The 13,080-nt window shown below is 44.0% G+C and overlaps 1 protein-coding gene across 1 annotated transcript; it reads right to left on the bottom strand.

Annotated features, from left to right (window-relative positions):
• Nucleotides 1–2,592: 2,592 nt before the first annotated feature.
• T265_11576 (hypothetical protein) lies at nucleotides 2,593–12,123 on the bottom strand (the record flags this gene model as incomplete). The annotated part of the gene is made up of 5 exons (XM_009178262.1): nucleotides 2,593–2,917; nucleotides 7,278–7,457; nucleotides 8,982–9,162; nucleotides 11,633–11,805; nucleotides 11,845–12,123. The coding sequence occupies 5 exons, from the start codon at nucleotides 12,121–12,123 to the stop codon at nucleotides 2,636–2,638; spliced, it is 1,095 nt and encodes a 364-aa protein (XP_009176526.1).
• Between the last annotated feature and the right edge of the window lie 957 nt (nucleotides 12,124–13,080).

The following is a 13,080-nucleotide window of genomic DNA, read 5'->3' as shown; positions in this document are numbered from 1 at the left end:
ACGACCTCAACGCTGGCCTTAATAGTGAAAAAGACTCAACTAAACCAAGCACGAGACGAAAAACAACAAAGGGATTACTATCAGGCTCACTACCTCACTAACTCCCGGTGGCATGACGAAGGATAGCAACTAGTTGGGGGTTATGGAGCTAGATATTTCTTGTAGTTTAGTCAGCTGGAGAACGCATAGAACTTCTTTGGGAGGTTGGAGTTTCAGAAAAGTTAGAAGGGTACTTGTTAGGTTTATTGCTGGGCAGCGTATCGTTATTGATAATGGAGCTTTGTCAGACCAACTGATTGGACCAAACTGTCCGTCGAGTTTTGATGCAGACGGAGAAGCAAGCAGAAGAGCCGTCTACTGCTACCGGACAAAATAGCCACATTGTTTCACTGATAAGACTGTAAAAACAACCGTATCCTCCAGCTTTCGATCATTTTGCTGACCGTGGTTCTGCTCAGTATAGAGTAACTTCCCTGATGGTGTACTGTCAACTATGTATCTGATACCTCTGAAGCCCACATGAATATGCAGGCCCAGCTTGAGGTCTTCGGGGGTTAGTCTCAGGAATGCTTCCTGCTACTCAATGTTCTGAAGTTTTGAGCTGACATTTTTCCCTATAAGAGGAAATCAATTTCACGATGAAATCTTTAACCTTTCACCCCTCCCTATCAATAATACGGGCATTCCCCGGTCTTTCAAGATGAAGCAGTCGAGATAACCATCTCAGGTAGGTCCTCACGTTCAAGCCACCTTTTATCAAAGTCCGACTAAGAGCACTGTATGTTCTCAGGCTGTGGACGTCTCAGGCCCTTATCCCGAGGTTTGTTACCAAATCTGATCTCCCAATTGGATTCGTTATCTCACTGCTGTAGGATGGTGGAACGCCGCTGCACAAGAAATCATCAGTTTTCAAGCCTTTGGACCAGTATGCACCGTTGATAAATACCTGTTAAGGCCTAAAATGTAATTTGGCCTCATACATAAACAGCTTCTGAACCCTGAGACGAGCGTGAATGTAGGACACAAGGGACAGTCTACAATTTTGGCAACTTTGTCCTCTAAGCTGTGTGAAGTTTCATTGAGTAGTCTCGAACAGTATGAAAGACGTCTTCGATGATAAAAAAATGAGACCGGTCTGTGCATCTACTGTCAATAACAGGTGACTAAACTGGCCATTAATAAAGGGTAAAATTAGAGGACGTATATCAGCTGACACGAACATCGTATGAATTGAACCGATAATCCGTGATCCAACTGGAGATAGCACAATGGTGAATGTTGTTAACCGCAACACGTGTCACATAAGCAGTGACGATGGAAGACAGATAGATGTACTATCTTACTAATTCCGTGTACGTACTCACCACTGTGACAATCACTATCATCGGAAACACCAACTGGTTACTTGGTGGTCACAATGCGAAAGCATGCGTACTATCAAGCTAAACTTCAGACGGCATGGTCAGAACACGGAATCGGGAAGGAACTATCCTTGTCGCATACATGTAATCTACATGGCATCGGGAGAGAATGTCATCAGACGTTATACGAGACTCGACGTCTAAACAGCCGGTCGGAGAATACAGACCCAGGGCAACCAGTGAGAGAGCTGCGGCTACAAACCAACAGAAACTGATTGATCCCATTCTCCCAAACGATAATACCTGCCAATCTAGGGCTAATTATCTACTGCTGATTAGCATAACCGAAGCGGTCCATACTTTCTGTTCACTAAATTTGAATATCAAGGATTAAAGTGCTTCAAACAGGTTTTACAACAAACCATCACAAACCTTTGTGCTCGTTACAGTGAAACCAGTGCTCCGCCCATGTCTGCAAGGAGACCGTACTGTAAATTAGAGATATTAGCATGATACGTTAACGCGATGCTTCTCCAAAAGTGTTGCCCCATGGATAGATTGACTATCAGGCAGAAGTTCGCCAGAACGGTTGCCTGAAAATGTTACCATGCCATAAAATAAGGTTTATCGACCGAGAGGAATTGAGACATATCGCCTAACCCATCTATAAAGTGTGCTTGCTCGGGAAACACACACAAGGTTTCTGGTAACAGATAACCGTGCGAAAAATATTGAATCAGAGCGGTCTAGGGGATGATGGATACCACTCATAACTTTCAAAGGCCTACCCCCGCCTAGTCTGGTGTGACAGAGCGCAGCGGATAATACAAGTTAGTCGTCATAATACTTGCTCTCGTGATAGCTCCGTTCAGCAGCAGTGTCTCACACCTGCCCTTGTGTTTTTCGCCAAACACAAGAAACACGACGAGTAGTTCATTTCAGTCTGCCGGTTATAAAATGTATGCCGATAGGCAGCCCAAAGGGTTCGCCCTTCGTTTCTTCCAGGCAGCGACGTCACATCCTGGGAATGCAGTTCCTATGCATGAAGTCACCGAATAGACACTTTTTTATCACAATCTTGAAAGTTGCTGAGTTGCCGACAGGCTTCCTACAACTGTTTTCACTACTTCCTGCCGCAAAATATAAATGTGTCGACGGAAGTCAACACCATTGTCACCAGTGAGACGAAGAAGGAGACGAATATCATAGCTGTACAGTATGTATTCAAAACGAGTACAGAGAAGAGTCATCTTGTGGAACACAAAAACCGGGGTTTAGGATTTCCGACTTGGTGCCATTTCTTCCATACACAAGCGCATCATAATTTTGCTCGGCTTAGACGGGTCAGCAAACTGGTGCCCTTTAGACCAATCGTAGCCCGATGCATAGCAGAAAACCTGTCCTTTGGGATCAAACACGCAACACGTGAGTGGTTGATCGGGAGACTCAGATGACCTCAGTTTAGTTCGAGCGTCTTTGTCCCAGAAGGAGTAGTAACCATCCGAACCAACGGTGGCCAAAGTTCCATGTACCGGATGAAATGCCATGTCATTTACCTGTGGGACGAAGAATAGCGTGGGAGTGAACAACAAGAACACAAGGAAGCTTTAGTTACCGAGAGATTGTTTGAAGTCAAACACGTACGGCTTAAAACCAATTAGCAAGGTTGACAGACAGCGGGGAGATGAATCGAGGATAAATACGCCAACTGAAGTATACTCAAGACCATAATCGTTTCGGAAAGAAACGAATCTATGCTTTACTGGTCTTCGCACTACTTCCCCTTGATTCTGTAGCTTTGGTTGAAATACGTTTTAGCTTCGTACATGCCCAGAGAGGTAGTTCCACTACTGCCTAACGAAACTGGATATCAGCACGAAAAATTGTTGGAATGGTCTCTTCAGAAGTCGCTTGGAATGTGAAAACCCAACAAGTCGACAATGTGGAATGGTGTGAACAGCGCAGGATGTTAGCTACTGAATTGCATAATGCAGACAAAAAGACCACTTCAAACGGCAAATCAAAAGCAACGCTAGAAGTGCGGCATCATCAACTGTTCAGATGGACTTTATTTACTGGAACATCTTCAAATCATACATGAAGAATATGAATAACAAGTTTTGGTTGACAATTGATGACAAGATAAAATCAACTTAAATATAGGTTGTAGAACAACTTGTACTAAAAAAAAACGTGCCCAATGGCATGAAAACATTTGTCTAATGGACAAGTTCATATGGTGTAGAGTCGCTCTAGTTAAATTCTGTCCAAGTAATAATTGTTGTTATCTGCTAGGTTTCCGTTCACAAGGTTTTCGTTTTCTTCGTAGAGCCTTGTCTTCGGAAAACCGCTGTTCACGGTGCTTTACATACCATACATTTCCCCATTAAGAAATGGATTTTGCAAGGCTACCAAGGAATCTGTCAAATCCGATTAGGTTTAAAAGGAACTCAACAGGTGGATCTCCAAATAAGCTCTCAAGGAATTTAAGCGCGTTACTAAGACGGGCATATACAGGACCAAAGTCGAACCGTCAGTTCTGCGGTCATTCTGATTCAACCTCACTGAACTTATCCCGATGACACTGGCAGGGTGAGTGCTAGCAAATGTTACGGCGTCTGGTGCGTATACCTGTGATCGGGTATGGGGTTGTCACCACTGAGTTACGCAGCATATGTTACAATATTGCGAATAGCAAGACCATACTGCGTTATCCCACTCAATAACGCCTGGGTATTGTGTAGCGTTTCATTGGTTGTTTAAGCTTGGCAATCAAGCTCAACCCATGCTCTTTCAAGTTATTCGAGCAAACCTTTATGGTATGTTTCTCTCGTCATCGCAGTGAGAATGTAACTGATGATATGCCTTCTGCCTTGAGTCAGGAGTCTCACCGGAGTATGCTTGATTGCGTGACTAAATTTAGAGCTGCGATTCCAGACAACGAACTATCGACAAAAGCATTTCATACATACCTGAATGGTATACAAGATGTCGCCAAACGTATCAGCACTTTACGAGAACAACTGGACGAATCACGCTATTTTGTGACTTAAGTGCGACATAAGGGAAGTGCAACAGGCATAACAAGTCTAAAAGTACTACTTCATCTAATGCAAGTAGGCAAAAAGTTGGGGAGAAACTCCACCCCACCATTCAGAAAATACCCATAGTCTGACCAGCAACAAACGAATGGAGGCGAACAAGTGTTTGAGAATGATCATCAAATAGCCTACTACAGATAAAATTTAAAAGTCGCTGCTTTTAATGATGACTTGGCTAGTTCACTAGTCCTTCTCAACAGCACACTTTGCCGAAAAACCACATGCAACCAAATGCCATGCTGTGGAGAAGAGTATATCACAAACTAATTTGAAATTATCGGCTTATCAACTTCCACGACTTTGTATCCTCAACACGGGAAAAATTAATTCCGTGACTGGAAACAAGAGCTAGTGCACTACAAAAGCGAGCTAGATGGGTATGCCACAGGAGACGGGTTGCTCAGACCCCTTTGTAGATATAAATCTCAAAAAAAATCTCATCAACCATCGAGCCTAACAGCGAAAAGCAGAGCCCGTTCCTTCCTTTACTGTGAGAACGAGATGCACCAGCAGAGGTTCTGGGTGGGTGACTAAACAGTGTCGTCAAAAACACAGCCAAAGTCGCCCGATTACAACTCTACGAGCCGACCGGTCGTTCCCGAAAACCACAAGGATAAGCTGTCGAGGCTGACGATGGTTAGGTACTGATACACAATTGCTTGTAATGCATCATACAGCGGTGGAACGACTCAAAAAGCTTCCATCTGCCTGAAGGGACACTGCCCACACCGTTCACCATAAAACCTAGGACCTTGCAGAAGTATCCTGATTGTTCATTTAGTGAACACTGGCCAGAAGACTAATACGAAAGTCTTCAACGTGGCCTACTGGTATGCACTGTCAAAGCTGTGCGTAGACGTACTCTGGAGATGAATGGGGTCATTTGCATAAAGCTACAGGCTCCATCATTTACAAACAGACAACATCAGATAAGGCACTCTGACTAAACTGGCTCTTGTGTCAGGATGTAATGAATATGTGATCGAGGTGTACGTCAGCCGTGAGTTCATGTGAGCAAACAGTTTTTGACTCTTGTGGCAACACTTAAGTGAGACTAAGTGAACGCCCCACTGTAATGGGTTTGTCTCTCGGGTTTTGTATTCAGACATTATATGTAGTAGGGCAGTCGATGACCACCCGCAAACAGATCTTCGCCCTCCATTCATGTATTCTTGGTCAGAAGCGCCGTTGCCCTTATTCTCCGATTAACGTCAACTTTGTCACAAGGAACGGAATCACGGTGTTCAAAGTTCTCTTTTTAGGAGTGGAAACTAATTATAACTCACCAGTGAACTCATACAAAATTTACGAATCGTTACATTCTGACCTGAGAGTTCGAGATGCCTCAGCAGTTAAGCTGAGAACTTACTGACCGGAAAGTTCATGATTCGAATCCGACCCCTACATATCGACAGCCTTAAGCAACCTAGCAATATCTCGGCCCTCGTGCTTCCTTCGGGTGGTATGACAGATAGGCACCGAAAGGGTGGTGGGGCTGAACCGTTCTGAGCTGCGACAGTTTGAATAACAGTTCTGCTGCTAGTCAGAAAGAGGATAATAATGATTTGAGATTGCTTGGATGTGGATTGTAAGGAAACCCATGTGCATAAGAAGCACATTCCCATAGTTCTAGTGAAGGTTGGTCAGTTCTGTCTGACTTGTACTGTGTGCCTCTATGATATTCGGATTTCGGTCACTCGTAGTACGGTTAATTCAAGTCACTTATACTCCTAGAATATTGCTCAATATGTTTAGCTGACGGTGACCTTCCAGTTGGCTGGAAACATTCTGTCTTCCGCACCAGGGGAACAAAGGAATCAAACGTGTTTTTCATTGAGGGACAAAGCAGAAGTTAGGGTCAACAGCAGTCAGATCACTGCCAAGCGGACCAGGAAGAAACACGTGCTCAAAAGGTAAGACAGAGCAACTTCGGGACGCGAATCAGCAACAAACTGCCGAACCGTTCACAGTCACCATAGATGGCCTAAAAATGTGTGCAATAACAGGTCGAAACAGATAGTTTCTTATCAATCCATGAAGGAGAACGGCCGGTTTAAGTTTACTTCCCCGCCAGAAGCATAGGTTTCCCAAAGGAATGCGCGAAACTGACTGGTGATTAGGTATTGCATTGCGGTTCCGAATCCAGATGATACATAAACCACCGCTGTACCGGTTAGAACGTGTCCGTAAATAAACGTTTGTTGAGGTATTTAGCTTCTTAGTACATTGTCAGTTTAAACGGGAGCCAGAAAAAGCCAAGAAAATGTGAGATGACTGAGGTGAAGCCGAGAAGAAAACTAGACAGAGACAGGGACGATAAGCAATATCATGGGTCGAACAACTTCCTGACTAGTTCATTCAGTGGGAGTGTACCTGAAGCGCTTAACGACCACCAGGCGTAAGCGTACTAGGGTCAAGGAAGACTATCATTGTCAACCGTTACCGAACTCGAAATGGAGCATGAGGGAGTGTGACAGTTCCACCATTTCTAGCGGCCAGATGACCTCCTCATCCCACAAGCCTAGGCAGTGTTGTCCATTGTCTGTCATATCTATCCCCATATTCACCCAGATCCATATCATTCAAACAATCCGTATACCGATGCTCTCCATCGCACGCATCTAATCACCCCGCTTTCCGCTGTCTGCTGACTATACAAAGCAACCTTAACTACTTGATGTCCCTCAGCATTCTACTTGGTCTTTTGTTGTTTATGTGTTGTTTGTTATCAATGCGTTTGTAAGTGATAAACGACCACTAACACCCATTCCGGGTTCAGAATCTACTTCTTATCCAAAAAAGTGTTACAACTTACCGCATAAATCTCATGATAGCCGTTGACAGGTGCACTGGAGCGATGGCATTTGAATGTAAAATTGTCCTTGGTAGTCGTCGGATTCAAATACTGGATGGCTACTCGACCCTCAGTACTACCAAGAGCAAAGCCGGAGGGTTGTTTGGTTTGTTGATTGAGGAAAATGGAAATGCAGCGACTCTGGTGGTGAGAAGAGAGATTATGCACAGGCCTTAAAGACAGGGACCTAAAATGACTTGTTTATTACACTTCAAACACAAGTTCACAGTTTTGTGGATTGGATCAGCTGAGCGTGCTACGATTGAAACCGATTCGGTCTACAAACTCCGGATAGTCGTACCGTAAAGGAACAAATGTGCCAGACAGAGTTAAACAAAATTACCAACACTGTATTGATTAGCCCCGTTTCCCATCAGTATATTTTCTGAGAAATCAGAACGCGAGCGAACGTATGAACGATAGATCTTCCAGGGAAAGAAAGATAAGTATCAAGAAAACTGAAGATGGACGAGGGTTATGATATACGGGTACAACAAAGCAAACGCCTTTATTATGAAGAACAAAGCTTGAAAATTACGACTAAAATATAAACAAATGAAACCAGATTCACAAAAGAACAGATACTTCCCAAGCCTTGGCAGGTTGGGTTTGACCACAATCTTTTCGGTCAACAGCCCCGCGCCTTGACCACCGATCTATATTATGCTAGAATAACCTAGAGACACGGGACCTGATAAAGCCAGTTTCAGAGAGCTTCAAAGAAAATGGATGTGCCGAATTAAAGGACCCTGAATATGTACCAGACGGGTAACACACAATTGTTGACGGAATGAATATTGCAGTCGTTCTCTCAGGAAACGGAGTGCTTCTTCATGATTTCAGTTCATTCAGCTGACGGTATCAGTGTGCAAACTAAACCAATTAAACGTTCCTTATTACCACTGGACCGCTGTCGCAAAACATCATACCCTTTACTATCATATTATAATAATAATTATTATTATTATTATCAAAGACAGCAACATCAGTGTTGAAACTAAGGCTTCACTGTCGTGAAGCCAGGAAGTTTACGCAATCACATCTAAAGCCTTAAGGCGAAAACAAAATGAAATAGTGGATGAAGGGGGACCTCGTGTTCGCCCATCCCGAGCATTCTGAGCTGTCTACAACTCCAACCGCTCGAGCAGACAATCAGGAAGCAAAGTTAGAGCACGAATGCCACCGAAAACGATCAGCCACCATTTCTTGCAGTGTCTCCAGCAAATAACATGGAGATCACAAGGACCACATCCTGAAGGGCATGCCTCACCAAAAAAGCGGGGCGAGATGGCCCAAATGCGAAGTTACTGACCGGAAGGCTCGTAGTTCGAACCCGACTTCTGCCTCTCGACTTCCCCTCTCTAGGCTTGAGTAACCTGGCAGTATCCCAGCCCTCGTGCAACCTTTGCATTTCGAAGGTGCATGCCAAAAGATGACATCTCTACAGAGGAGCTACTATAAGACCAAGCACCACCCTTCCATAAACTACTTTAAAAAGCTGTTCCAAAACGGCTAAAACAGTGGTCAAAAGGGTCGGAAAAATTGGTTTCAAACACTATCCTACACATCGCATATTTTAAGACCACAAGTAACAAAGGGTGAAAGTGTACGGTTCGACGACAATACCATGTCAAGTAAAAATAAGCAACATGGAAACAGCATTACTTGATATTTGAGAGGAGATTCAGTACGAGAGAATTCGGTAGGACCGTTCTCCAAATTATATGCGATTACATGACGGCCAGCCAAACCCACTAGCGCGAGTGGATAGTGCACATCAGCGCAGTACACACGCTCCGGCAAGTCCAAATTGAGAATCGGTGTCGCCTGGCGCAAATCCCAAAATCTACGCAAAAACAAGACTCAAGAATGGTTACTTCACATGGACAGTGCGAAAACACGTCTTTCAAACTTCCGCACAAATTACCCCGTCAATACAGCACTATAAGATACACACGCGGAATGCCAACCAATGGAACATTCGTACTACTTTGAAGTTCGGAGTAGACAAGTTACCAAAAAACAATAGCTGTCGATCGCCAACAGCGCAATAAAGGTATGAGGGAACCGGCATAAAATTGTAGTTGTTTGTTTATAAAACGCTCTGGTGTAATCGGTTCACTCCAAACTGGGTCGTGCAACAAAGGAAGTAACAACCACGTGTTACGCGAACCCGTACTCATTCCCGATTTGAACAATATCATTTTTCCTTTGTCTGCTTGGTGTGATCCTTTATAAGGTCCCTACTTGGCATTCCATTTTATATGCAACAGAAAGTTCAATACGAATGGCATAGTTTAGTACTGGACCATTTTGCTCTCCCGTTTTTCAATGCAATTTTCTCTTTTAGAAAGCAAAAACGTCAATAGTAATACACCGCATAAGATCAGGGGTGTGACAACTGCGTTCCAAAATAAAGCAGACATTGTTCAAAGGTCGATTTTTCTAAGCCTCAGGGAAACCAGTCAATCGAATGGCTCTAGTTCCGATTATTTAAATGTAAATGCTGGGATAACTTCTATTTAGCCTTTGTCGATGAAGTAAAACTCCACATCTGACATCCCCAGGCGAGGACGAATGAAGCTGGTGCTGTACACGCAGATTTTGGTACTAAACCTCCTGTGACCAAGCTTTTCGGTAATAGATCACGTCTTTCTTACGGAAATTCGGTTAAAATTTCGGACCCACGGCCTCATGAGTACGTCTCTCTTAGTAATCGATAGACTGGTTGTGCAATCAAGCAAAGAGAAGCTGGAATTTTGGTGTAGATGTCAAGATTCCAGAGAGGTTGAACCCTTAAATACCCAGCCGCTCGTGGCCGAACGGTCAAAGCCTCGGACTCGTAGCCGGCTGACCTGCAGTTTCGTGAGATGCGTACTGCTGATGATTCCAAATAACGACAAAACAGGTTTACAGAGCCTCTCGACTTTTTCGCATAGATTGGCCTCACCTACAGGACGAAATCTACACCGAAGACATGCCAAATTTCCTCACACTATCAACAAAAGCTGGATTGGTCTAAGTCGCAGGGTGAAAGGACCGACTCCCCTTACGCTCATTGGATGTGTTCCGATGAATTCAAGGAAGGAAATGGCATTTCGTCGTCGAAGCACAAACTGTTGATTTTTTTAAAGAAATGAAAGTGATATTCTCAGATATACCTTGATGCAGTGACGACGTTTTGTAGTTGGTATGAAAATCCCAAACAGAGGCCTCTGCAAAAAAACTAACCGGAGGAAGAAAGTTTCCTAATCTTCATTGGAGTTTCCCTTAAGAGAACTATGCATATCCTGAGTGTAATCTAACTGCAGTTGGGGGAGCACGTCCTTTAGTTACGTGAACAGGACATGTTGAAATTCCCCAGACCTATATCAAAACAAATGGTGAGAAAGCCTTACCAACTAGGCAGTCTAACAATCATCATCATCAAAGACAGCAACATTAGTGTTGCCACTGATGCTTCCTGCCGTAACACATTAGTGTTGCCACTGATGCTTCACTGCCGTAACAAACAAACGGGTTTATAATTTAACCAGTTCAAAATTAGCAGTCCAGCCCACGCGTTCTCCAAGGGGCCAGCTATCTGGGATTTCTCGTGTACTCGTTCCGAGTGATTCAAGCTTGTTTATCTCAGGATAGTATATAAATACTGCAGTGAGTGTCACGTATGATCTGTTTTAGACGTACAATTAGCTCACGAAAAACGAACCGGAATTCGCATAAAACAGACAGATCGTGGTATCCGTTCAGACGAAAATCGAACGTAAGAAATGCACATCATTAATACCAAGGGAGAAAGACCCATCCGAAGCCGAACATCAGGTTGATAATGGGACTGGGTTGGTGATTGGGTTGGTGGTTGGAGAATAAAGATCTTTAAAATCGTGTTGAGTAATAAGCGAGTGGTGAGTCATTCGTCAACTACAATGATGGTTTATTTAACGCGTCAAGTTAACGCCACTAGTCTCGTGATGAAATCCCGAGTGGGTTGGAGACTAATTAAGTATCTCAAAAAACTTGAAAGATATAGTAATGCACACTGTTTCAGTAACCTAATTCCATTCAGTGAAACCCTAGGCATGGTTGAACGAATATAGTCCACACGGCCATATCCGACAGAGGTACAACTTTTGAACAACGGTGAGTCGCCGTCATAAAAGCGAGCCAGTATCTTTAGAAGGAGCGCTCAAGCTTAGCCACGAAAGCAGCAAATGAAAACCTGCGCTGAAATGAAACGAAGCAAATTTGTACGGACATGTACGAACAACAAAAAATTTACTGCTAAGCAACTGAGTAAGAAGTCCTGAGCGAAATACCTGAGGCGCTTGTCCCAGGAGCCTGTCATCAAGCATGTATAGTTGGGGGCCGCAATAAAATGAACAGTTTTCACCGGTGCATCATGTGCAGCCACCTGCGTAAATGCGTTGGAGCCCAGATCCCACATATGCGCACTCTTGTCGGCTGAAACACTGAACACTTTAGTACCATCCTAGAGACGAAGAATTAAAAGGAGGTCCGAATGACTCACATTGCTCCAACATGCACTAAGAGCGGGACCTTGGTGCATTTGCTCCGCCTTTGGTATGGTGCTACCATCACCCTGAACTTCCCATATACGAACACGATTATCCCAGCTAGTAGCAGCTAGAAACGTAGTTTGTAAAGTTTCTGGGCTGAATCGAAGACAAGAGACTGTATCTGACGGTGGACACTGTACTTCTGCTGTCTTTTGGGCATCTATACCCGTTTTTGTTGTGAGGTTAGTATTGCCACCCAGATTCTGTGCAACCCCAGAGAAAAACGTCATTGCACCGGAGAATAAGGTGCGTGATGGAGTACCACGGTGATACAGCCAGGAAATTCAATCGTTCGGCTGAAATATGTAGAAAAGTTTTAAGCTAATGACAGAAAACTACACAATACACAAAAACTGGACATATGCGCCCCGAAACATGGACAGAAGCTATTATTCTGCCGGGCACCGGAGTAAACACCTAAGGCAGATCTCGTGTGTAAAGATGAAATCTCCAGCGCACTTACCGTAAGCGGTCGGAATCGGTTGGTTTCGTTAACCTGAGAAGACATAGATAAGTGTTATTAGGGCAAATAACTCTACACGAATATCACTCTTTTTCATTTATCGCCGTTTTCCTTCCATTTTCAATTTTGGAGCACATCTTGATGAACCAGATAGCTGTCATCAAATACTCTCCCGAAAAGACTCAAAACGCTTGCCTCATCATCATTATCAGCTGTAAAACCCGCGTACTTATTGGACATTGGCCACAGCCCACACTTGCGTTCGGCAATTATCTGGTGAGGTAAGCGTGGATAACAGTGCATTTGAGGTGACAGCTGATATAATTGATGCGGTAGTAAAGATGTATCAGTGAACTTCTCGTTGCTTAGGTCTGAAGGGGAAGCTATGCATTGAAGACAACAGCTTGAACGCATACCCGCCATTGAGTGCGCAAGTGGGTCGGGCTTGAAAATGTATCCCATATCGAGGTCCATATCCAGGGAGACGGCAACGACCTGCACGACTGAGTTTCCTGCAAATTGCCTTCACACTTCGCTACCAAGTAATTGTTTGACCTCTCAAGTCTCGTTTCCAACCTTTGTGTGGTTTTGCAAAAAGGGCCATTCGAGGAAGTCGGTCAACTGCCATACGGAACACGTGATCAAGCTGGTGCAACTTATGGAGTGTGATCAGTTCATCTACTATGAGCGAGTTATTTCTTCCCAAAACACTGCGACGTACTTC

The sequence above is a fragment of the Opisthorchis viverrini genome (genome assembly GCF_000715545.1).
Source record: "Opisthorchis viverrini unplaced genomic scaffold opera_v5_524, whole genome shotgun sequence".
Classification (NCBI taxonomy): Eukaryota; Metazoa; Platyhelminthes; class Trematoda; order Opisthorchiida; family Opisthorchiidae; genus Opisthorchis; species Opisthorchis viverrini.
Note: the sequence above shows the minus strand (reverse complement) of the source record. Positions and strands in the feature narration are given on the sequence as shown.